We start from the raw sequence: 22,677 nt of genomic DNA, 5'->3' as shown, positions 1-22,677 counted from the left end.
GGTCACACCCACATCAGGAAGCAGACTTCCTCCCACGGCTCACAAAGCAGCACCCTCCCAGCTCTGTGTCTGGGGTCTGAGGGAGTCAGGCAGGTTTGGGCTGCTATGTGGGTGCTTAACCTCGCAGGCACCTCCCTCCCCGGGTGGTTGTGAGGGACGATGAGACCACAGATGCAGAGCACCCGGGATGTCATGTGGCACCTGGCAGACACTCGGTACAAGCGACCTCTTAGCTGTTTCCTCCATCCCCTCGTGACCCCACCTCATCCTGCTGGAGCCATTTCCCCCCAGACTCTGGCAGCCTGAGCATCTCAAAACCCCACACGAGCTGGCTCTGGACCCCCCTTTGCGCAGATTCTGCCCACAACCCTCCAAGGATCTGGGATTCACCCACGTTGGGAAAGCCAGGCCCCATGTGTCAGTGCCTAGCCTCCTGGGGACCCCCTCTCCGCCCCCAGCCCCAACACGCAGAGGTAGAATCCCGGTCTCCAGACTCACCGATGTGCTTCCCGTACATGTGGTAGAAGAAGGAGACGCAGTAGAACTTGGCGCTGGCGTTGTACAGGGGACTCACCAACCGCGCCCGGTCCCCCAGCTCCCGGGGCCTCGAAGTCTCAATGAACATGTAGTAGCCTGTGGGGGAGGGGAGACACCAACAGCCTCTTCACCCCACCCAGACCTCTCGCCTCCGATTCCTTCTCTACCATGGTTTCAGCTACAAACACCAGGGGCCTTGCCCAGCCCACACCCCCTCCCAGGCTCTCAGCATGGGGTGTAGGCCAGCTTGCACGAGTCCTTAGCCTTGCTGAGGCTCTTCCTCCTGATCCTCCATGCGGACAGGCTGTGTCTCCCTCAGATGGGGGCCCCCTCAGGACAGGGTTGTGTTCCCACTCAGATGGGGGCCCCTTCAGGACAGGGCTATGTCCCCACTCAGATGGGGGCTCCCTCAGGACAGGGCTGGGTCCCCCCTCAGACTGGGGCCCCCTGAGGACAGGGCTGTGTCTCCCCCATTAGACTGGGCTCCCAGAGGCCAGACCCCTGACGCAGTCCTCATTCCTAGCAATAGGCCATGTCCTCACCCTCAGGGGTGCCGCTGACGTCAGTGGGGGGACCAGTATTGGGAGAGCGCTTGGGGTTCTGGGTTAGGGCGTTCTGCCGAGTCCAGTCAAAGTTGTCTGTCAGGTCCTGGGTGTAGCCACAGATCTTCTCATCCTCGAAGTGGCAGGTGTTGTCTGCACGGGGCGGGGAGTGGGGGTGAGACACAGAGGGTCGGCCTCCGGGGTCCTCTGGTCCGGCTCTGCCTCCCTGCCACCCCCGGGAGCTCCCCAGCAGTGGGCCCAGGATCCCAAGGCTTGAGAAGCCAGGCAACAGGGCCCCTGGCTAACTGTGCCCAGATCAGGACTCCTTCACCTTTTGTGCACCACAGACCCTCCTGGAGCGAGTGCAGTCCAAGGACCCCATCTCGGAGTAACAATTTTAGATGCACAAAGTGAAATACAAAAGGTTGCACAGAAAATCAGTTATACTGAGAGTTGTCACATGTTTCTAAACAAACTTGTGTTACAATAAGTGGGCTTCTTCATTGTCTAATTAAATCAGGAGATCTGGTGTTTGGTCTAGTAACTGCCATGGTTTTGAAAGGCTACTGGACATAACTGGTATGGAGAGAGGGCTGCAACAACTTGAGGTGACTGATGTGCAAACCTCAGACTTCTGGGGACAGTCCCAGGTGGCGACCATACTACTGTGTTTGGCTGCCTACATTCCCCATCGAAGGAGACGTTACATTTCCGCTAGAAGTTGGGGAAAATAAAGGAGTGTGTGCCCGTCCAGGCTCCGGATCCACAGACCCCCCCTAAATTCTGTATACAGATCCTTTGGGGGCCCATGGATCTCAGGTGAAGGATACCTGCTCCAGAGAACAGGGGACACGGGTGAGCCTGGACTTTCTTTTGGGGACAGTGAGGAGGAAGGTCCTGAGTTAGAGGTGTTCCCCAGCCCCACCCTTGTCCCCCTCCTTTAATAAATCCTGGATGCAAACATGTCCAAGCCCAGCCCTGCTCCCTTCTGCTTCTCCTTCAGCCGCTGGCCTCCATCCCATGTTCTCTCTGAGTATTTCTTCGGGTCCCTTCCTCCCACCAGGGGTGCTTTTATGTCCCTAAGAAGGAAAAGTGGGTGGGAGTGTCTCACCTGACAGACTGGGAGAGTTGATAGCTGAGAAAGCAAGCAAGATAGCCAAGTCAGAACCGAGAGGGGCTGTGCAGAGGGGCCCGAGCTTCGGACCAGGGGCAGGGTCCCCGGGGCCAGGACTGGGAGCCAGAGGGGCCTGGCCTCAGTGACAGAGCAGGACACAGCACAGTGGTGGGGCCCATGCTCAGGGACCATGTGGGAAGGGGCGAGGGGATCCCCTGGACACCAGATGGACCCGCCCTTCGCACTCCCACCACCACCACCTACGCTCTGTGTAGTGGATGATGCGGGAGGCCATGTCACCGGCCCCGTAGGTGGTGTAGGGCGTGAGGCGGACCTCGTAGCTGTGGGGCACGCGGAGGTCGGTCAGCATGTACTCCAGCAGCTGCCCCTTCTCCACACGCCGCACGGGGATGGCCTTCACCATGGCGCTGTGCTGGTTCAACTGCAGGTACAGGGAGTTCCCATGCTAGGCAGGCCGTGTCCGCCACCAGAGCACCAGCCCAGGCCCTGGTGTGACTTTGGGGGTCAGGGTCAAGGAGTAGAAAGAGCAAAGGACTAGGAAGCCAGGCCCTCAGATCCCTCATCTGGGGAACAGAGCACTCACCCCTCAAGCCACCTCCCAGGGCCAGCTTAATAACAAATAATAGCAACACATATTGAACACTTCAATGTGTGCGAGGCACTAAATGCCTTACCTAATCCTCAAAATAATGATCCTATGAGGTAGAATATTGTAATTTTACCTTAAGCTTCTGTTGTAAGAAAAAAGTCTGAGTTTCATGAGCAGACCTGGCTCTGCCCCCTCCCCCTCCATGGACCCCTGCCCAGGTCTCAGGGCTGTGCCCAGAGCGTGGGTGCAGAGTGGGGGTCAGTCCCCAGCACCTCCAGCTCCGCTGCTGTGTCCAGAACACTTCCTCCCTGGCACTGAAGGCTTGTCTGTAAGAAGGGTCGGTGTGGCCCAGCCCATCTCCACCCCCTCTCCCGGGCTCCATGAGCACCTCAGGGTCAGCTGACCCCAGGGGCCCCTAACCCCTTGGCCCACCTGGCGGACACTGAGTCTGTAGTTGAGCACGGGGTCGACGGCGTCAGGTTCCCTCTGGGTCCACTGCAGCACGTAGGAGTAGTTCTTGGACAGCTTGTGGCTGCGGGTGGGGTTGGGGGTGTCGAAGTAAAACTCCGGGCTGTAGGCTTTGGCTAAGAGGGCGGGGAGGGGGGCATGGGGCCATGGAGGGTGGGGAATGGGGAGAGACAAAGAGAGGAGGCATGGGACGGGGAGACAGGACAGGGTGGGACAGAGAGATGAGATGGGGAGACAAAGAGAATATTGTGAGGAGAGGAGATGAGGGGAAAGAGGGGTTTGGGGAGAATGAGGGTGGGTCGGAGGGAAGGTGGGAGATAGAGAAAAGGGAGATTGAATTTTCCAAGAGATGGCGTTGGTGAGGATGCAGTGGCAAGGGCAAGGTAAAGACAGAGCAGCGATTAGAGGAGACACAGGGAAGAGGATTGGGGGGAAAGATGGGAAGAGAGGGGCCAAGGCATGGAGGTAGAAGGAAGAGAAGACACAGGAGAGAGACAGGCAAAACGTTGGGGAGACAGGGAAAGTGTGGGAGAACAGGGGAGAGGGGAGGAGGTGGGAAATGTCAAAGGGGCCTCTGGCTGGGGGGCTGGGGAGCTGGGGAGGTGGCCAGTGGCCTGCGGTGTCAGCCCCCTGTCCTTGCCTGAGGGGATCCAAACAAGAGCTACAGGGGCACCCAGCCAGTCTGGGCTGCTGGGAGAGCTGGGAGTGCGGTGGGAGGGGGGACAGGCATCCTGGGGTTCGCCGCACTGCTCCCAGCTCTGACAGGGAACCAGTTCTCCCCAGCGGAGAAGAGAGACGGTGGGCAACCGTGCCAGGCCCTCGCCCCTCACCAAGACCTCCACCCCTCTCTGATCCTCTCACTCCCGTCTGCAGCGCCGTCAGCCCACCCAGGAATGGAGACGAGGAGGTGGGGCTGAGAGGGATGCCTGGGCTCCCAGGGGCCGGGAACGCTGGGGTGGTCGCTCAGGAAGGGTGTGCGGGCTGCCTCCACCACCCACGAGGTGCTAGGGAACCCGTGAGGGGCGGCTTCTCCCCCTTAGCTACAGCTCAGGCCCCTCACTTTGGGCCTGCGGTCAGGAAAAGAGTAGATTCCCCACCCCCACCCCCACCCCAACCTTCCTCTGTGGGACCAAGGACGAAGAAGGGGGGCTTGAACCCTGACGCCTGAGCTGGGCGGGAGGGGGGCGGGGCCAGGGCCTGATGGGTGGGTCTAAACCGGGGGTGGGCGGGGCTGGTCGCACCTTCTTCGGATACAACTGGAAAGGGGAGCGGAGACTGGACAAGGTTGGAAGGGGCGGGGTCTATGTCCTATGTAGGCGGAGCCTAGGACCAGGACCTGGGGCCCGCTGGGTGGAGCGGGGTGGGCGTGGCCACGGAGGGCCTGAAAGGGGCGGGGCCTGAAAGGGGCGGGGCTGTCAGGGTTCAAGGCGGGCGCTGAGCTAAAACAGGCGGGGCTCCCAACAGGCATGGGCGGGGTCTGAAAGGGGAAGGCCCCGCCCAAGCGTGGACGTGAGTTGGGGGCAGGCCTGTAGGAGGAGGTCCTGCTGGGTTCGGGGAGGTGGGCGGGGCCTAGGCCGCGCAGGGGCGGGTCTTGGAAAGGCGGGGCCCAGACGAGGTGCAGGGAGGCAGGGACGCGACGGGCCCGCGGGAGCGGGCAGGGCTGGGGGTGGGCAGGACCTGCGGGGCGCTCACCGGAGACCTGGAAGAGGCAGACCGCCGAGCCCACGTCGTTGGAGACGCTGCACTCATAGCTGCCGCTGCTGTCGCGGGTGACGGCGTCGAGGCGCAGCTCGGAGTGGTCGGAGGCCTCGCCGGCGACGGGGGCGGCGGCGGGCGGCGGAGGCAGCAGCTGCCCTTTGAAGCGCCACACGGCCGAGGCGATGCGCTGGGGGCTGCCTCGGAGGAGCGAGCAGCGCAGGAGCACGGGCCGGCCCAGGGCCTGGCGCACGTCTTGGGAGCTGGGCTCCACCTCCGGCGGGACTGGGGGTGGAGGCGGGGGGCGCGGTCAGCGTGGCCGAGGTGGGGCCGAGGGGCGGCCCCTGGGGAAGGCGAGGCACTCGTCCCTACTCCCGGGCCCGCAGCCTGGGAGGGTCTCGGGCGGACACACGTTCGCTACACACTTAGGCGATAACCACGCTCGTATCTCCCCGGCCTGCGGATGCCCACGCCTCCCGGCCGTCCCTTCCCGCCACGCGTCCCGCACTGAGGTTCTGTTCATGGCCCCTCATCCCCATGCAATGAGGACCAGCCCAAGGCCGGGATTTGGAGCCTGGTCCCTGGAGCCGGATGGCCTAGGTTCACATCCCAGCCCCGCCCCGCCTCTGATGAGCTGTGAGAACTCCCTCTAGGGACGTAAGCTCTCTGTCACTTGGTTTCCTATTTGTAAAAATGTGTCAAGGTGTGGAGGGTTTAGGGGTGCAGAGTAGGTGGAGGCGTTGGTGGGACTGGGTGGGTGGAAGGGTAAAGAGGGGACAGGCCTGGCGAGAACAGGAGGGACAGCTCGGGAGGGATCCGTGGGACAGTAGGACTCACACTGCACGTTCAGCTGCACCTGGGCCTCGCGGGGGCGCACGTTGAAGCCATTGTAGCGAGCCGTCTGGCAGCGGTAGGTCCCACTCATGTCGCGGCTCACGCGCTCCAGCCGCAGCTTCCCGTCCGGGGTCTCCTCCACGGGCAGCCCCGAGGGCAGCAGAGCAGCTTCCTTGTCCACGCGGGACCAGAGCACGGGCGGCCGCGGCTTGCCCCGCACCTCGCACTGCAGCTCGGCAGGCGAGCCCTCGCGCACAGTCACGATGGCCCTGCCTTTGGGAACGCTGATGGTGGGAGGCACTGGAGGGTGGAGGGGCGGGTTAGAGGCAGGTACCCCGTGGCCTCCACTCTGGGGCTTCTCCTTCCCTCTCCCTAGGTGCGACCCTCCCTTCCCCAACCCAGGGTCCCCCAGAGCTCAGTTATTCCGCAGCAATACTCACCTCCACAAATCCTCCCACCTCCCCGGTCTCTACTGAATCTCCCCCAACTCAGAAGAAGAGCTAAATTGTCCCGGCCTATTCCTTCTGTTCCCTTACCCCACCATCACTCCGTTTGGGGGATTCCATCTTTTAAACAGTTCTAGTAACATCTCCTACCCTGATCTCCGCTCTCCTGGCTGCTGGGCCTGCTCTAGTTAAAGCCACCACCTTCTTTCTGGAGTGTTACCACAGATTGCTGGTCTGTAGCCCCAACATCTGGGTTATAGCAGGACCAGGGCCAGAATGAACACTGTATCTCCCAGCCATTCTGGCCAGTGGGATGTGACGGAAGGCAAGTGTCTCTAACAAAGAGAAGTCCTGCCACGCTTCTCCTGCCTGCATGCTGGAATGCAGGCTGGAGGCTGGAGGCTGCAGCTGGAGCTGCCCCCTTGGAGGCGAGTGCTAAGGAAAACGGAACAGCAAGACAGGACGGAGTGTGGGGCCCCGGGAACTTGGTGCAGCAGAGCCGCTATTCCAGCCTGGACTGCTCACTTTTGCTTGAAGAAAGAAATACACCGCTAACTTATTCGAGCCACTTTTATTAAGAGTTTTCCTGTTATTCACAGCCAAACCTAATCCAACCCAGCATAATGCCCAAATGGAGGGTCTTTTAAAGGGTTCCATGGGTCCCATCCTGTCCCATCCTGCATCACATCAAACGAATTAAAATGTCCTACATTAAATGTAAATTGCAAATAACTCTATAAGGCATGCTGAGATCCAGTTATCTAGTTAGCATAATTTATACTCTATAAACATTTATACATTTACTGGCTTTAATTTTGCAGCTTTCCCTTTGTATTTTGGCGCCAATTAATTTATTTTTCCAGGTCTAAACCGTTTCCACAGGCTCTTAAAAAGCTTCCATGCCTTGCTCTGGCTGGGTGGCTCAGTTGGTTGGAGGATTGTCCCAAAAGGTCTCCTTCAATTCCCAGTGAGAGCACATACCCAGGTTTCTGGCTCAGTCCCCTGTAGGGGTGCATACGGGAGACAACCAATCAATGTTTCTCTCCCTCTCCCTTCTTCTCTCTCTAAAATCAGTGAAAAAACATAGCCTCGGGTGAGGATTAAAAAAAAAAAAAAAGCTTCCATGCCTTAGACTTATGAACCAAATGGAGGAAATGGCCATGTGCTCCATTGGTTTCCATTTATAAAACATCCCAGCTCCCAACACTTCTTCACCCCACAGTCCTTCCCCCTTTGAGGCTGTACTGCCCTCAGGTTAAAGCTCAAACTCCTTGGATCTGTAAGGGAGGCCCTGTGCTCTGGCCTTTGCCGCCCCAGCCTCATCTCCCCTCTCCTTTCCTGTGTCCCAGCTGTGGGACCCACTCATAAGGAATATACTCCCTGACAAGCCAAGTCTCATACCCCATGGGGGTTCCCCATCCCTCCTCTCCTGGGCTTCCCTTCCCCTCGCCGCGCCCCGCCCCCCCCGCCCCCCAGCCCAGCAAATGCTCACATGGAGCATGGCTCCTCCCTGGCCGCCTGGGACTCCTTCTCGCATGTCCCCAGGATGCTCTGCAGACCCTGCCTTTAGCTCCCTTTCTAAGGTCTGCCCTTCCAATTCCTGCTTTACCCCAACAGATGCCTCTCCCAGCTGGGCAGCGGGCTCTGAGACGGGCTGTTTTTGTTTGTGTCTGGGTCCCCAGCTCCCCACCCAGGGCCGGCACACAATGATTGGTGAAATAAGTTTGGGAATCTGTGGAGGCCTGGCCCATTCATAAAGGCCCGCTCGGAAGCCTTTCCTGACCCCTCCCTGTGTGCGGATGTCAAGATGGAAGGGCCACCAAGGCTGTCTCTTCCGATGGCTCACAGAGGAGAAACTGAGACCCAGGGAGTGAAAGAGGCTTCACCGAGTCAGCCAGCTCCTCGGTGCAATGTGCTGCGGACTGGAAATGAGATTCCAGAAACCCCCTCCAGAGCCATCCCCTCCAGCTCCTGTCATTCTCAAAGGGTAGACCCTTCAGGCTCTGAAGGCAGATGGTCTGAGTTCAAATCTCAGCTCCACCACTTACTGCTGTGCTACCTTCTGTTGCCTTAGGTAAGTTGTTTTTTTTTTTTAATTTTTTTTAGTCCTCATCCGAGGATATGTTTATAGAGAAGAAGGGAGAGAGAAACATCGATGTGAGAGAGAACAACTGTCGGTTAGCTCCCATATATGCACTGACCAGGGATCAAACCAGCAACCTAAGTGTGTGCCCTGACCAGGAATTGAATCCTTAACCCTTTGGTGGACAGGACAACACGCCAAACAACGGAGCCACCCAGCCGGGACGTCTTAGGTAAGCTTCTTAAACTCTCTGAGCCTGTTTCTTCGTCTCTAAAAACTGAAGTTAAATTATCTATCCCATAGGTAAATCATGAAGGCGAATAAGATAAATATAAAAATCATTAGAACACATAGGAAGTACTCAATAAACGTTAGCCATTATTATTTCATTATTGTTATTTATTGTTATTGGAACAGAGACCCAGATCCCCTGCATAACCTGGCCCCCGCTGGCCTCTGTGCTCTCATTCACCCCATCCCCCCAGCCACGCTGTCCTTCCTTCAGTTCTCCAAACGGCCCCCACCCTGCCCTGCCTCAGTGCCCTTATTTGCTGATTCCTTGACCTGCCTTTCTCTTCCACCCTCCCTTGCTCTCCTTTGCCTAGTAAAATTCCACCCCTCCCTCCTCAGATCGCAGACCAAAGATTTTATCTTAGCGAACTCTTTCCTGTCTCAGGCATCACAGTTTGCCGTGGCACATTCATCTGTGGGACTATCTGAAAAACATTTGCCTTCCTACTTAGTTCAATGAGGGCAGAGTCTATGTTGCCCACCACTCTACCCCAGCACCTACCACGGTGCCTGGCATAGAATAGGTGCCTGATAAATGTGTGTGGCATGAACAAACGGAGTCTTTCCACTCTGGCCTCCCTTTCCCAAGCTGCTGCCCCCTCACCCCCTGCCCCTCTCCCCTCTGTGGGCCTCTCCAGCTCCCTCACACCTCCCAGCTGCCCCTCCAGCCGCCCACCTGTCTCAGAGGAGATGTTGACTTCAACGCTCAGGTCGGGTACGGGTGCTCCTGGGAAGGAAGCCACACACAGGTAGGTGCCATAGTCGCTGAAGTGCAGGTCAATGAGCTCTAGGCTGCTTGTGACCGCAGGCAACTCAGGGTCGTTTCGGGTCACCAGCAGCCTCTTGGACATGCGTGCCGGCTTGCCGTTCTTGAACCACTGATAGGTCACCTTCTCCTGGGGCACCGCATCCACGTGGCACGAGAGCTTCAGGTCCTGGCCCAGCTGTATGTTCTCACTTTCTTTGATCACGTCTGGGGTGATCTGGAATGTGGCATTCTTCATGGCTGCAGGTGGGTGGGGAGGGCAGGTTGGCTGGGGCTGGCCCAAAGCCAGGGTCAGTGTCCCACCCCTCCCCAGACCCAGCTCCTCCCCTCAAAGTGGCCCTCCTACAGGTTGGGAGCTACACCCTCCCACCACCGCCGCCACCACCAGAAGCCATCCTTTTGCTTGGAAATTGTTCTGCTTGTTCAGATGTGATTTTAAGAGTTTAAAAAAGCTCGCTACAGAAAAGTGGGTTTGGTGATCATTAGAGTCACAGATACTGAACATACACTTGGTGAGAGGCACTGTTCCACGCACTTTACACAGGTTGACTCATTTAACTCATGCCCCGGTCTGTGAGGGAGGCACTTTATCATCCCTGTTTTACAAGGAGCGAACCAACGCTCAGATAGTTTAATTCCGAGCCTGTGCTCGTAACCACTACGCTACTTTATTTGTATTCTCGTTTTAAACCTTGAATGAACAAAATACAAATTCCGTAAGGATGCAACAGAATGTAATAGTGGTTCTATCTAGACAGTGGGACTAAGGGAAACTGAGGGGAAATTTTATTCTGTACATTTTACTCTTTGGTGCTATTTAACTCGTTTCAGCAAGTTATTGTGATTGTTATAGTAAGAGCCCAATACAATAATTTTACATGCAGTTACATTAAAGCTCAGAGTTTACAAAGTAAAGGGTCTGGCCTCTTTTAAAATCTAAGTATTGCTTGATGTAATGCAAGTGTTAGACATGACTCTTAATATTGGATGCTAATTGGACAGGACACTGATACCACAGCCACTGGTATCCTTTGCTGGGTTGGGCAAAGCAAGCTGTATGTCCCCCTAGGAAGTGACCAGAAGAGCCTGGCCAGGAAGTCATTGTTTGATTCTCACTCAGAGAATACACTTGGGTTGTGGGCTCGATAACCAGAGTGGGGCGTGCAGGAGGAAGCCAATCAATGATTCTCTCTCATCATTGATGTTTCTCTCTCTCTCCCCCTCTCCCTTCCTCTCTGAAATCAATACAAACATATTTTTAAAAAGAAGTGACCGTAAGTATTGGATGTAAATTGAGACCTCATCAACTCAGGTTTTAAAGGCCAAATGAAAACAGGTGGAGAAGAAGAATCTTCTGATGGGAAAAGTACCATCAAAGCAGAAAACAGTCATCAGATAGTCACAGTCTTGCTGCTTTCTTTCTTGCTCTGATTAAGTAAAAAGTAACAGAGGGTTAACTTCCTCTTATGAGGAGAGTCAGAGAGTGGTCGGTGAAAGATCAACAACAAAAAGTGTTTGTTTCTTCAGAAGACTGAGTCAAATTTGGCAGAAGCTATATTTTACTTTTAAGTGCTAAAGAGCTGGTAACGGCTGTGTCTTTTAAAAAACGTAAAATAAACAAACAAATAACCTAAAGCTACACAAGAATTTAAAGTTTTCCCCTTGAAGCAGAGTAGCAAAATCAAGATCATATCAAGCAGCTAATGCTAACTACTGAGGCTGAGGATTAGTAAGGTACATGTTTGTACTTCTTTAGATCATACTCCAAGTTTTGTATCATTTTTACATTTGATAAGTATCTACAGACTCACTGAAATGCTTTGCTAGCAAATATTTACACATGAGGTACGTGGAAATGTGTTATTTTCACTTTAACTCAGTGAATCATGTGGAAACCAGTGTACAAAAAGAAAGCCAGGAAATTTCTCCTAAAGACTGGAAGTCCATACTTAGCTTTTTGCAACCTGTTTCCCAATCTTAAAGAAAAAAAAAAATGTAGGTACTCAATACCAGTCCTCCCTACCTCTTGGATTGTTGAGTTTATATTTGGAAATGTAGATTGTAAATTGTAAATAAAACTTTACACAAACTTTAATCCTGCCATCTGCAGGGAAATAAAAGTGCCTGGAACATGCCTTCTCAGCATATATCACCTACCAAGAGGAAGCAGACAGGCCCCTCTCCCACTTCCTCGGTCGTTCCTGGAGGACAGGGACCCTGTCTGCCTCTGAGTACTGCCCCCACCCCCCCCACCCCCTCCACCTCCGGAGCCACGTACATCGAACCAGCAGGTTGACGGTCTTCTTGGCGGGGTTGCCCACATTGTTGGTGGCTGTGCAGTTGTAGTAGCCAGAGTCCAGGGCCTGCACTGAAGGGATGCTGAGGATGCCACCCTGGGCCAGAGCCCCCAAGGGCAGCGGGCCCGGCCCATGGGACCACTGCAGCTGGGGTAGGGGGTCACCGCCTGTCAGCAGACACTGCACCGTCACATTCTCCCCAGGGTTCACCACCAGCGTTTCATTCACAGACAGCTTCAGGGCTGGTGGTGCTAAGAGGACAAGGAGGTGGGGTCTTAGGGGGGTGGGAGGCAGGGCTGAATGTGGGGATATAGGAGCTAGGAAAACCATGGGGTTGGGGAAGGATGGGGAGAAGAAAGAAAGGGGGGAAGGCAGGGAGCAGGCAGAGGGGAGCAGGGATGCACTGGTGGTGATGTGCCTAGAGTTCTGTATGGGGTGAGGCACTGTCTCCTGGGTGGGGAGTCAGCTCAGGTGGGCAAGGGTATGGGCGGGGAAGTGCCTGTACCCGTGGTGTTGGTGAGCCGGAAAGTGATGGCTTTGTCCGGGATGCCACACACGTTGCGTACAGACACCTGGCAGGTGTAGCTGGCGTAATCCTGGGGCCGAAGGTTCTTCAGCTTCAGGACCTTGGTCTCCCCCTGGGCAGCAGTGGACCACTGGTGTGAGGGGTCTGCTCGGGTCTCCAGGGGTCCCTCACTCATTATCCAGCCCCCGGGGCTGAACTAAATGCCTATCTTCCCCCATCTCCACACCATTTATCCCCAAGGAGCCTGAGTCTGGGGGTGGGTGCTGTACTCCCCAAACCTTGGGTTTCTCTGGGTCTGGGACTGCCCTAGTGCACACTGGCCAGGACCCGGCCTCAGTTTCTCCGCTTTAAAAAATGGAGGGATAGGGAGGGAAACCTGCTCTCACGAATATGGAGCTAATCCCACAGGCCAAGGCCACATGTGGCACTCTGGCAGCCACCTCCAAAAGCCGCCTTTGAAAGCCCTCCCTGGTAGGAATGTTCATCACCATTTCTTGGGACCCTAGGGGGCCTATGGGAAGTGGAGTCATCTCTCTGCCCCCAACTCCTGCTGTGTCTGCCCAGGGGGTTCCAATACTCTGACAGCCAGCAGCAGGCAGGGGTGACTCGCCCCCCTCTAGGGCAGCGGTTCTCAACCTTCCTAATGCCGCGACCCTTTAGTACAGTTCCTCATGTTGTGGTGACCCCCAATTTCATTGTTACAAATTGAACATAATTAAAGCATAGTGATTAATCACAAAAACAACATGTAATTATATGTGTTTTCTGATGGTCTTAGGTGACTCCTGTGAAAGGGCTGTTCGACCCCCAAAGGGGTCGCGACCCACAGGTTGAGAACCACTGCTCTAGGGGGTACCTTTCCTAACTGGCAATGTCCCAGAAGGACTTGTTGCCCTGAGGACGCTCCTGTCCCCATCACTGTTCCCTGAGCTCTTCGTCCCGTTGCGTCTGCCCCAGAGTGTCTGATGTCAGAACATGCTGTTTCAGCCAGGGCAGTCCCAAGACCTGCAGATGGCGGGGCCTCAGCCCCCGTGTCCCCTCCCTGGTTGGGTGCAGGAGGAAGTGCAGGGTGAGCCATGAGGAGACCAGGCCAGCTACTGCCCATCCTGACCTGGGTGTAGAGGGGCTCATAGATGTCCACGCCGTTGTCCTGGCTGTGGGACAGGGTGTCGGAGCCGCGCTTCCAGATGAAGCGGGCCGGCGGGTTGGAGTTGACGGTGCAGCGCAGGAACACCGTCTTCTCCTGGTAGAAGTTGCCTCGAACGTCGCTCACCGTCTGGTGCACCGTCAGCACCGGCTCGTCCAGGTCTGCAAGGGCACAGCCCCAGGGGAGTCAGGACTGGGTGACCCCTAGGTGGGGGGCTTGGGCTCCTGACAGCCCTCAGGGAAAGCTGAGCCACCCTCACGGGTGCTTCCAGATGCGCTCCCAGCCCTGCAAGCTTGACCAACCTTGAGGATCAGGGGGCTGGACTTGATGACTCCCCAGCTGTCCCTCCCTCCCCAGAGACCGGCATGGGGGTTGTCTATCTTCACCCTCCCAGCATGGGATGGAGGAAGCAGATGCAGCCTGGAAGTGAGGAAACCCTGGTTCAAATCCCAGGCTAGCTATTAATTTGTAGTGAGACCTGCCTAAGCCCCTCCCTGCCAGTTTCCTCAGGAGTAAATTGGACCAGATTGGTGGTTCTCACCCCTGTTTGCACAATAGAACCACATGGAGATTTCCTTTTTAATACCGATGCCTGGAAGAGCTCATTAACGGTGTCAGAAATCAGAAGAGTGATTGCCTGTAAGAAGATTACTGACGACGGGGGTATGAGGGAACTTTCTAGGTCCTGGAGGTTCTCTTGAACTGGTGGTGTTTGCACAGGCACATACACATGTAAGAATTCATTAAGTTGTACGTTTGTGACTAGTGCACTCTATCGCATGTAGGTTAATCCTCAATTAAAAAAACAAAACAAAACCCCAATGTCAGGGCCCCACCCCCAGTCAATTACATCAGAATCTCTGAAAGCAGGACCCAGACATCAGTATTTTTTAAAAGGATCCCCCCGCCCAGGGATTCTAATGTGCAACCAGGATTGTGAACCAAAGGCACCGTCATTCCACATGCACACATCCTTCAGTGGATGTTCCAACAGCCCAACATTCTGTCCTCCTTCCACGGTCCACTGAGATAAAGATCATTACCAAGGCCACGGGCAGAGCTGGGGCAGTGATGGAGTCCAGGGCATGCCTGCCAGCCCCTTCCAGCACCAATAACTCGAGAAATGACCCTCAGTCCCAGAAGGTCTATCTTCACCCTCCCAGCATGCCCCTGGGTGGCTGATGGGGGACAGAAGAGAGGACCTGGGGTTCCATTGCTCACCACTCTATCGGGCTCCACTGGGGGAGTGTGAGGTGTCTTTAATGGGTAAGTTCATTGTAGACATTAAGATTGTATAAGCCAGGCCCTTGGGCCTGGCTCCACAGGTGCTGGGTGCCTGGGTCAGCCTGGATAGGCACAGAGGCGGGTGGCAAGCAGGGAGCTAGCCTCTTGGGATTAAGGAAATATCCATGGGACAGGTAGGGACTGGGGGCTTCCCATTCAAGCAGCAGGTGCTTGTGCCTGCATGTGGTGGGATAAGGAAGTTTCAGAGCTGCCCTGGGACAAAATCAGAGGCATGAGGTATGTGGGAAGGGCACTGGACCATAATGAAGAGACCTATGCCCTTGAACAAGTCATGAGCCCTTGGTACCTCCGTTTCTTCATCTGTGGAATGGGTATAATCCAACCTGTCTTGCCCTCTGGCAGGGATGTTGTGAGATTCATAAGGGATTAGGGACGGGAAAGTGTGAGTGGCATAGGGTAGTACACATCGGAGGAACCGCAGGGATGCAGCAGCGATTTCCCTCTCCAGCATGGACGAGAGGAAGTGTCTCCTGTCCTCCACGGAGGTGTCGGTTCTCTATGGCACTCCACCCCCACTCCTCCTTCCCAGCCTGAGCCCCAGGGGGTCTCCGGAAGCCAGGATGGACAGGGAGGGCCAGGACAGACAGGAAGGGCGCCAACTCACACTGCACGTCCACGCGGATGGACTTGATGGCGGGCACGCCCACGCCATTCTCGGCTTTGCAGTAGTAGCGTCCGCCCTGCGTGCGCGCGATGCGCTCGATGCGCAGAGTCTCATTGAACACGGACGTCTCCTGGAACTTGTCGGACGCGCTCCCCGCAGTCTTGGTCCACCGCACCTGGGCAGGCAGGGAGGAGCAGGTTCAGACCCCGCAGTGAGGGTGGGGGGCCTCCAGGCTGAACCTTGCAATGTGTCTCCCCTTCACAAGCTTACGTGGCCTAGGAAACCAACCCAAACAGGCTTGTGGGAATGCGCAGGCAAGGTAGGACATGTCAGCCAAGAGCCTGGGGAATCCGGGGTCAGACGGGTAAGGTTTTAAAGAAGGCAGTATGTGCAGTGCTTGGAGCATGGACTTGTGGGCAAGTTACCCAGCCTCTCCTGCCTTCCTTTCCTCATTTGTAAAATGGAGAATACTGCACCCTCCTGGGGTGACTGGGGGTATTAAATTAATGTATACTTAGTGCCTGGAAGGCTTCAGATTTCTCATCTGTGCAAGAGGTCTAGGTGGTAGCCAGTGTCCATGCTGGCCTGGAATGACGCCTGCCTCCTGTAGTCACACCTTTCTGTAGTCCCCTCCCACTTAGTACCAGATGGTCTGTGTGACCAGTAGAATAGATCGCTTTCTCGCTCTGGGGAAAGCCAGCTGTCATGTCATGAGCAACCCTATGGAGAGGCCCACAGGGAGGGCGGGAAGCCTCGGGTCAGCACCTGGAAGTGGCCTGGAAGGGGATGTGCCAGGCCCAGTCAGTCCTCAAATGACTGCAGCCGCTGAGAGACCCTGAGCCAGCGCCGGCCAACTCAGCCACTCCACCCTGCCTAGCCCACAGAAACCGTCAGACAATAGTGTTTGAAGCCCCTCATTTTGGAGCACTTGTTCTGTAGCAATAGATAACCATAACTATTATGTAGCATAACACCCACTTTGCAGGGTCATTGTGACGTTCAGGAATAAAGTATGTAAAGCAGCTAGGTGTGGGGCCTGGTATATATGAGTCACTCAATAAATGGCTATTATTAACATTGCCTTAGTCAGCGGTTCTCAACCTGTGGGTCACCACCACTTTGGTGGTCGAACGACCCTTTCACAGGGGTCGCCTAAGACCATCCTGCATATCAGATATTTACATTACGATTCATAACAGTAGCAACATTGCAGTTATGAAGTAGCAATGACAATAATTTTATGGTTGGGTCACAACATGAGGAACTATATTTAAAGGGCCAGAAGGTTGAGAACCACTGCCTTAGATGGTGGACACTATCACGGATCCCCCAAGAAACTGGAGCTACTGTTCAAAGTACCAGAAGTTCGAGAAAAACGGACCCGTTTCAGATGACTAAGTCCTAAGGATCAGAGGATGTGATAGGGACGTTTCCATCTAAAGTTGAGGAGGACTGCTTGTTACTGAGACAGGGCCAGGGCCCTGAGCCTGGTGACTAGGTCAGGCCACAGGTCATGAAAAAAAAGGCTGGGAGAAGTCGGTGAAAGGACAACCTTCCCACGCAGGGAGGGGCCACTGCAGGCCATAACGTTGCTACTCTCATCCCCGCGACACACAACCCTACCCTCACGGGCTTAGAGCTTGCAGAACCTGGGGAAGGACGCAGGCCGTTTCAGGCAATCCGCACTTAGACCACAGGGTGCGCTTTAGAGAGAGAACAAGGCCATGGAAATATGTTTTCTTTTTGTACGTGGCTTGTGCGGTTTTAACATGATTGTCGAGATGGCGTTTGTTTCCATGCTGCTTAGGATGTGGTTTGCTTTATCCATCCCTGTCAGTGGTGTAGCTTTATGGCTGCCTATGTCCAATATACATGGGTGCACAGGTTCCAACCAGTTTTTATGTTCGTTTCTCAGCTCAGGGTTTCCTCACCACTTGGATAGTGCAAGACAGCGACAGGCTTAGGGTCACGCTCTCTCCTAGGTGACTGTGTGCACCCACATCCTGAAGCAGAGGGTCTGCTCCCGGCTGTGACTCTGAGCTGTGGACAGAGGTCTCTGGTCTCCAGTGATAGGTGGTGCCACTCGTGTCGAGCTTCCAGCGTTAGATAGAGTCCAGCTCCAGCTCCCCAGCCATGGACAACCCTGTGGCCTCAACTCATGTCCCCTCCGTGTGCATGAACCCTACTGCCCCTGAGGTCCATGGCCCTCCACGGACCAGGTTCTTCAGCTTCTGCTCACTACCATCGCTATGGATTCCTTCTGCATGTTGGCCCCAGGGGTTCCCTCTCTTGACATTTGGAGTGGAGAATGCCCTGCCCACTCAGTCCCCCACACAGGGGGCCAGGAGAGGGGGCTGCTCCCCTGAGACTAGATGCTCCATGACAACAGGACCGTAGCTATATCCTTGTGCCCCGACACAGGGCTTGGCACATGGCAGGGACTCGATAAATATTGGTTGTAATGAAACGAGTGAAAAAGGGAACAACTGAAGGCGTTTCAGGAGAGGTGAGCCGCAGTGGTTAAAGCAGGAATGGGTCGGGTGTACTGGGCGAGTTCGACTGGAACACAGGGTGTGAGGAGGATGCCAGTGGGAGCTGAGATAGGAAAGGCAGGAGGGGGCCGGATTGTGGGAGGTCTTCAATTCTACCTCCAGGAACTTGAGCTGAGTTTGGTTGGTAACAGGGAGCCATCGAACATTTCCGAGCAGGGCAATGATATGATGTAGCCGGCTGGAGGATGACGATTGGGAACAGGGTGCAGGAATGGATTGGAGGAGGAGACTTGGGAGAACGGGAGGCCAGTGAGAGTCTACTGCAGGGGACCAAGGAACAGGACTGAAGGTCTGACCTAGAGGAGCAATGAGGAATAGAGAGGAGAAGACCCATGCAAGGGCACTGAAAGAGAGGCCTCAGAGGCCGGCTATCTGTGGGGAATGAGATGGGACAGAGTCAAACAGGAGCCCAGAGGGTTGAGCCTAGGTAGCAGGAAAAACAATGACACCTTGGATGGAAATGGAAAGATGAAGGCTTGTACAGACAGCCACAACCACAGCTGACTCGTACACAGGGGACACCCACAGATGGCTAGTGCGCCTTAGGGAGAGATGGCCCAGCTGCCTCCCTGGCGTCAGGAGAACCATCCCTAATCGTCACACCTGACACAACACCGGCCTGAAGGCTGGCAGCACCGCTTTCGCCTCTAAACAAACCTCAGAGAAGGAGCAAGCAGCAGGCATAGCGTCAGGCCCGAAGAGTCCTTGGGGGTTTCCGTGGCCATCTGCTCGTCTCAAGGCCCAACCTACTAAAGCCATCCCTGTTCCTAAAATTGTCCTGAGAAAGGACATTTGATTTCACATTTCACTCTCCTTCTAGGATCCAATCGAAACCTCTTCTGCTCCTCTTAAAGGTCACAGCAGCTCACCGGCAAATTGCATCCTCCCTCCAGCCCATCGCCTCCTGCCTCCTCCCAGTGGCTCTCGGCGATAACCAGCCTCGGCTTCCTGTCTGAATCATTCTGTTGGTCTGGGACGAGATTCACCTGGCATTTCCAGATTCTCAGCATCTGTTGCTTTCTAATTGCTTTGAGTCTTTTAATCTCCAGAGTGTAGGGCTTGTCTAGCAGAAGCCTCCAAAAGTAGAGATTGTATTAAATGTTGCTGGTAATTCCTGGAGTCCCCAATCCAAAGAGGATGCCCTGGGAGGAAGTGTGCCAAGCCACAGAGAACACTGGTTCTGGATTCAAATTCTGTGTCCACCTTCACCAGAGCTGCGTGGCCTTGGGAATTTACCTAACCTCCCTGAACCTCAATCTCCAAATATGAGCCCAGGGATTGAGCCTAAGTAGCAGGGAAAACAACGGTTGTGATGAGCCAACGAGAAAACACTGGAGAAAGCACCTACCCTAGCGCTTGGCACACGGCCTCTAACAGGGGCTGAAGGTGCATCTGAGGATGTGTCTGCTCACAGACACGAGGGATGGAGTGGAACCGAATACCTGACACTCAGTTTTTCCCCTTGGCCATCAATGTTTCCAGGTGAATAAGCCCGCAGCCTCCAGCCCTTTCCCCAGAGAGTTCATTTTCCAGCTACTTCCCCAGCCCCATCTCCTGTCTTCCATGTATTTGCCACTATCGCCCCTAGTCCCCAACCCCTGCTTCAGCTTCTCAACCTGTGATCCCAGAGTGGGGGTGGGAGGATGGAGGGGCTGCACAGGCTGGATGGGGGCCTACCTGGGGCCGGGGGTGCCCGGTGACAAGGCACTGCAGCACCAGGATGTCGCCCTCCCGGATGGTGTAGACGCGCTCGCTGATGTTGTCCTCTTTCACCACACACGCCTGGCCCGCGTGGACGATCTGGGCCTGGGCTGGAGCTGACAGAGAGCGGGGAGGTTTAGACAAGAGGCGAGAAGGGGTCTGAGACTCCCTCCTGAGCATGTCTGAGGAAGGGGTCAGCCCAGACCTGCCCAGGTCATTCTTTGGAGGCCTGACCCCATGGAGCTCAGAAAGAATCCTCCCAGAGCCCGCAGGCCAGAACCAGAGAGGCAGGGAGCTCAGGGGCACTTCCTCCCCATCCCACACCCTTGCAGGAGACCTGTGCTCTCCAGTGAGCATCACCGTACAGACTGGTCATCACCCAGTGAGCATCACCGTACAGACTGGTCATCACCCAGTGAGCATCACCGTACAGACTGGTCATCACCCAGTGCGCATCACCGTACAGACTGGTCATCACCCAGTGAGCATCGCCGTACAGACTGGTCATCACCCAGTGAGCATCGCCGTACAGACTGGTCATCACCCAGTGAGCATCGCCGTACAGACTGGTCATCACCCAGTGAGCATCACTGTCTTAGCAGCCCTGCAGGGGAGGCTGCTGGGGCTCCACGCAGCTTCCCGCATCTGGTCGGTGCGTCCACCCCGCTGCTCTGAGTGGTGGCTGTGGGTGCACAGAGCTCACCTTCCCAGGGAATTGCCCTTAGCCAGCGCTTGGCCCGGAAATGCCTAGGAGGTCACCCTTCCCCGATATACACACCCACCCAGTGCCTGGCAAACATGGTGCAGGTGCTAGTCCTCTTGCCTCAAGATGGGATGACTGTGGTGCTGTTCACGCTCCAGAACCCCCGCCCCCAGACCCTAGGAACAGGCAAAGGCTAAGTCAGTTGAACCACATTTTGCCCAGCTGCTTCCCTCATCCCCTTAGTTTCTCCGGAGAGTATTTACCCAGCCCCAACCATCTCAGAGAGCCTACCCTAAGACTCCCCAACCCACAGACTACACATTCCCTTTCCCCAAAGCCCTGTTAATTTTCCCTCGTTGCCCCCTGGGCCTGTGCCAGCATCTTCTCCAAGGGACAGAAGTTCTCCCAGAGGACCCGGAAGTTCTCAAAAAACTGGCTCCCCCCGACCTCTCTCCCAGTGCCCAGGGCAGGGGGACCCAGAGGGAAAAGACAGAACTGGGAAAGCCCCTCCCTCAGTGTCAGCCCCCCCCCCCATCCTAAAGGCAAACCAGCCCCACCCCACAAAGGCTTGGGCCCACGGAAGGAGGACAAAGCCCCCTGTTAACACCTGTCTGCTCACAGGTGATGGTGGAGAGAGGAGGTGGGAGAGCTGTAGGGTTCGAGGGACATAGGGAGTGAACAGAGTCCTGGCCCTAAAGAGGTGCGCAGAGGTGAGATAAAGCCTGGACATAAAATGCGTAACTTCCTCCAGGAAGCGCCCATGGCTTCTTGCACAACCCCTCCTTTTGTGTGGTTACTCCCCCAGCACCACAACAAGGCATCAATCTGTGTGTCCATCCAATTCAGGTCCTTGTCTTTCTGCCACCAGGCTGTGAACTCCTACTGGGTGAGCCCCTTCTCATGGCTGACGTCTCCCAGGTGCACATATTCCCTTTGGAGGAGTACTGGCTAGCAGCAAGGTAGCCAGACCCTCTGACCTTGGCATTTCAGTTTGTCCATCACCCACCCCCCACCCCCACCCCCACCCCCACTGAGTTTCGTTAGCATGAGTCAGCGTCCCACACTTTGCTCACCCCCGGAGTGTCTGGAACTGTGTTTCTAACCCTGAACCAACAGAAACCCCCACAGCGTCGCAGGCCCCCAAAAGGGCTCTGTCCTCTGTCCCACTTAACCTCAGCCTCCCCTCCACACGCCCCAGGGTGGCACTGCCAACAGCAGCATCTTCTGATTCCAAAGGCAACCAGGCCAGAGCCCATGTCAGGGGCCCCCCGACATAATCCCTCCATCCAGCCGTTTACACAACAAATGCTCCCAGCCGCTGCCCTGCGGGTGCTGACGAGGCTGTCTGGGAAAGCCAGGGACCAGCTCAGAAAGAGCACCTTCGGGGAAACAAACAGCACCTTCTGTTTCAGCAAACAGAAAAACAGAAATGAACCGGATGGTTTCCGAGTACGCTTGGTGCTAAGCCGACTCTAAAGCAGGAACATGTGACAAGCAACAGTGGGCAGAGGAGAGACCGGCTTTAGAGAGATGGAAAGAGCTGACAGTCTGGGATGAATTCCTGGCTCTGCTACCCACGAGCTGGGTGACACGGGGTAAGTTACTTCATCTCTCTGAGCCTTGGCCTCTTCATTTACAAAATGGGAACATAATGCCTTCTCCCAGGGCTGGTGTGAGGATTTAAAAAAATATGTGCAGCCCCAGCCGGTCTGCTCAGTGGATAAAGCGCAGGCCCATGGACTGAAGGGTCCCGGGTTCGATTCCAGTCACTTCGATTGCAGGCTTGATGCCCAGCCCAGGTCAGGGTGCGTGCAGGAGGCAACCAATCTATGTGTCTCTCTCACGTCGATGTTTCTCTCTGTGTGTCTCTCCCTCTCTTTTCCATTCTCTCTAAAAATCAATGGGAAAATATCTTTGGGGGAGGATTAACCAAAAAACAAACAAGAAGACAATATGTGTAAAACCTCTGGCCAAACAGTATGCTAAATGACAGCTCCTGAGATGATCAAATAGGAGGGGGAGATGGGGACAGACAGGCCCCCTCTGTGGCCCCCTCTACACTTCAGGGGTGCAAACATTCAAAGCAGACATTACACCGGTGGGGATGCTTCATGAATACAGTCAGGACTCCTGCTGAGGGCTGTGCAGGGCTAAAGGGGGCTTGGAAACCAGTGGGGAGGTGCCCTTCAGGGAGCACCCCTCTTATCATAACCCTCACCCAGCTTTCAGCGAGTTATATTGTGACTTTCAGCAAGTTACTTAAACCTTCATTTTCTCAGTTGTGAAATGGGGTTGTTGTGAGGAATAAATACGTAAACTCAGGTGAAGTGTTTAAAACAGGGTGTGGCACACGGTGAACAATCGAACCCTGTCCGCCAGCACTTTATTCTACAGATGATCCCGCACTCCCCTCAGGAGCCAACTCCCCGGGCCTGAGGCCCGAATGACAGGACCCA

At 55.4% G+C, this 22,677-nt stretch overlaps 1 protein-coding gene across 3 annotated transcripts in view; it reads right to left on the bottom strand.

Annotated features, from left to right (window-relative positions):
* Nucleotides 1–22,677, bottom strand: part of MDGA1 (MAM domain containing glycosylphosphatidylinositol anchor 1) — a 52,303-nt gene that overhangs the window by 5,361 nt on the left and 24,265 nt on the right. The window contains exons 2-14 of one of the 3 annotated variants that reach the window (XM_070418651.1): nt 19,495–19,634; nt 15,266–15,440; nt 13,321–13,517; nt 12,189–12,321; nt 11,665–11,934; nt 9,297–9,626; nt 5,804–6,100; nt 4,964–5,251; nt 3,236–3,387; nt 2,458–2,635; nt 2,191–2,214; nt 1,080–1,232; nt 499–633 (exon numbers count right to left, since the gene is read on the bottom strand). In XM_070418651.1, coding sequence (XP_070274752.1) covers nt 499–633; nt 1,080–1,232; nt 2,191–2,214; nt 2,458–2,635; nt 3,236–3,387; nt 4,964–5,251; nt 5,804–6,100; nt 9,297–9,626; nt 11,665–11,934; nt 12,189–12,321; nt 13,321–13,517; nt 15,266–15,440; nt 19,495–19,634 — 2,472 coding nt within the window. The remainder of the gene's footprint in view (nt 1–498; nt 634–1,079; nt 1,233–2,190; nt 2,215–2,457; nt 2,636–3,235; nt 3,388–4,963; nt 5,252–5,803; nt 6,101–9,296; nt 9,627–11,664; nt 11,935–12,188; nt 12,322–13,320; nt 13,518–15,265; nt 15,441–19,494; nt 19,635–22,677) is intronic. The other 2 variants (XM_070418653.1, XM_070418652.1) reach the window with 2 other exon arrangements.

The sequence above is a fragment of the Myotis yumanensis genome, unplaced genomic scaffold, assembly GCF_028538775.1.
Source record: "Myotis yumanensis isolate MYYU_CA2020_CCGP unplaced genomic scaffold, mMyoYum1.0.hap1 SCAF_6, whole genome shotgun sequence".
Classification (NCBI taxonomy): Eukaryota; Metazoa; Chordata; class Mammalia; order Chiroptera; family Vespertilionidae; genus Myotis; species Myotis yumanensis.
This window is presented reverse-complemented; position numbering and strand designations above follow the sequence as displayed.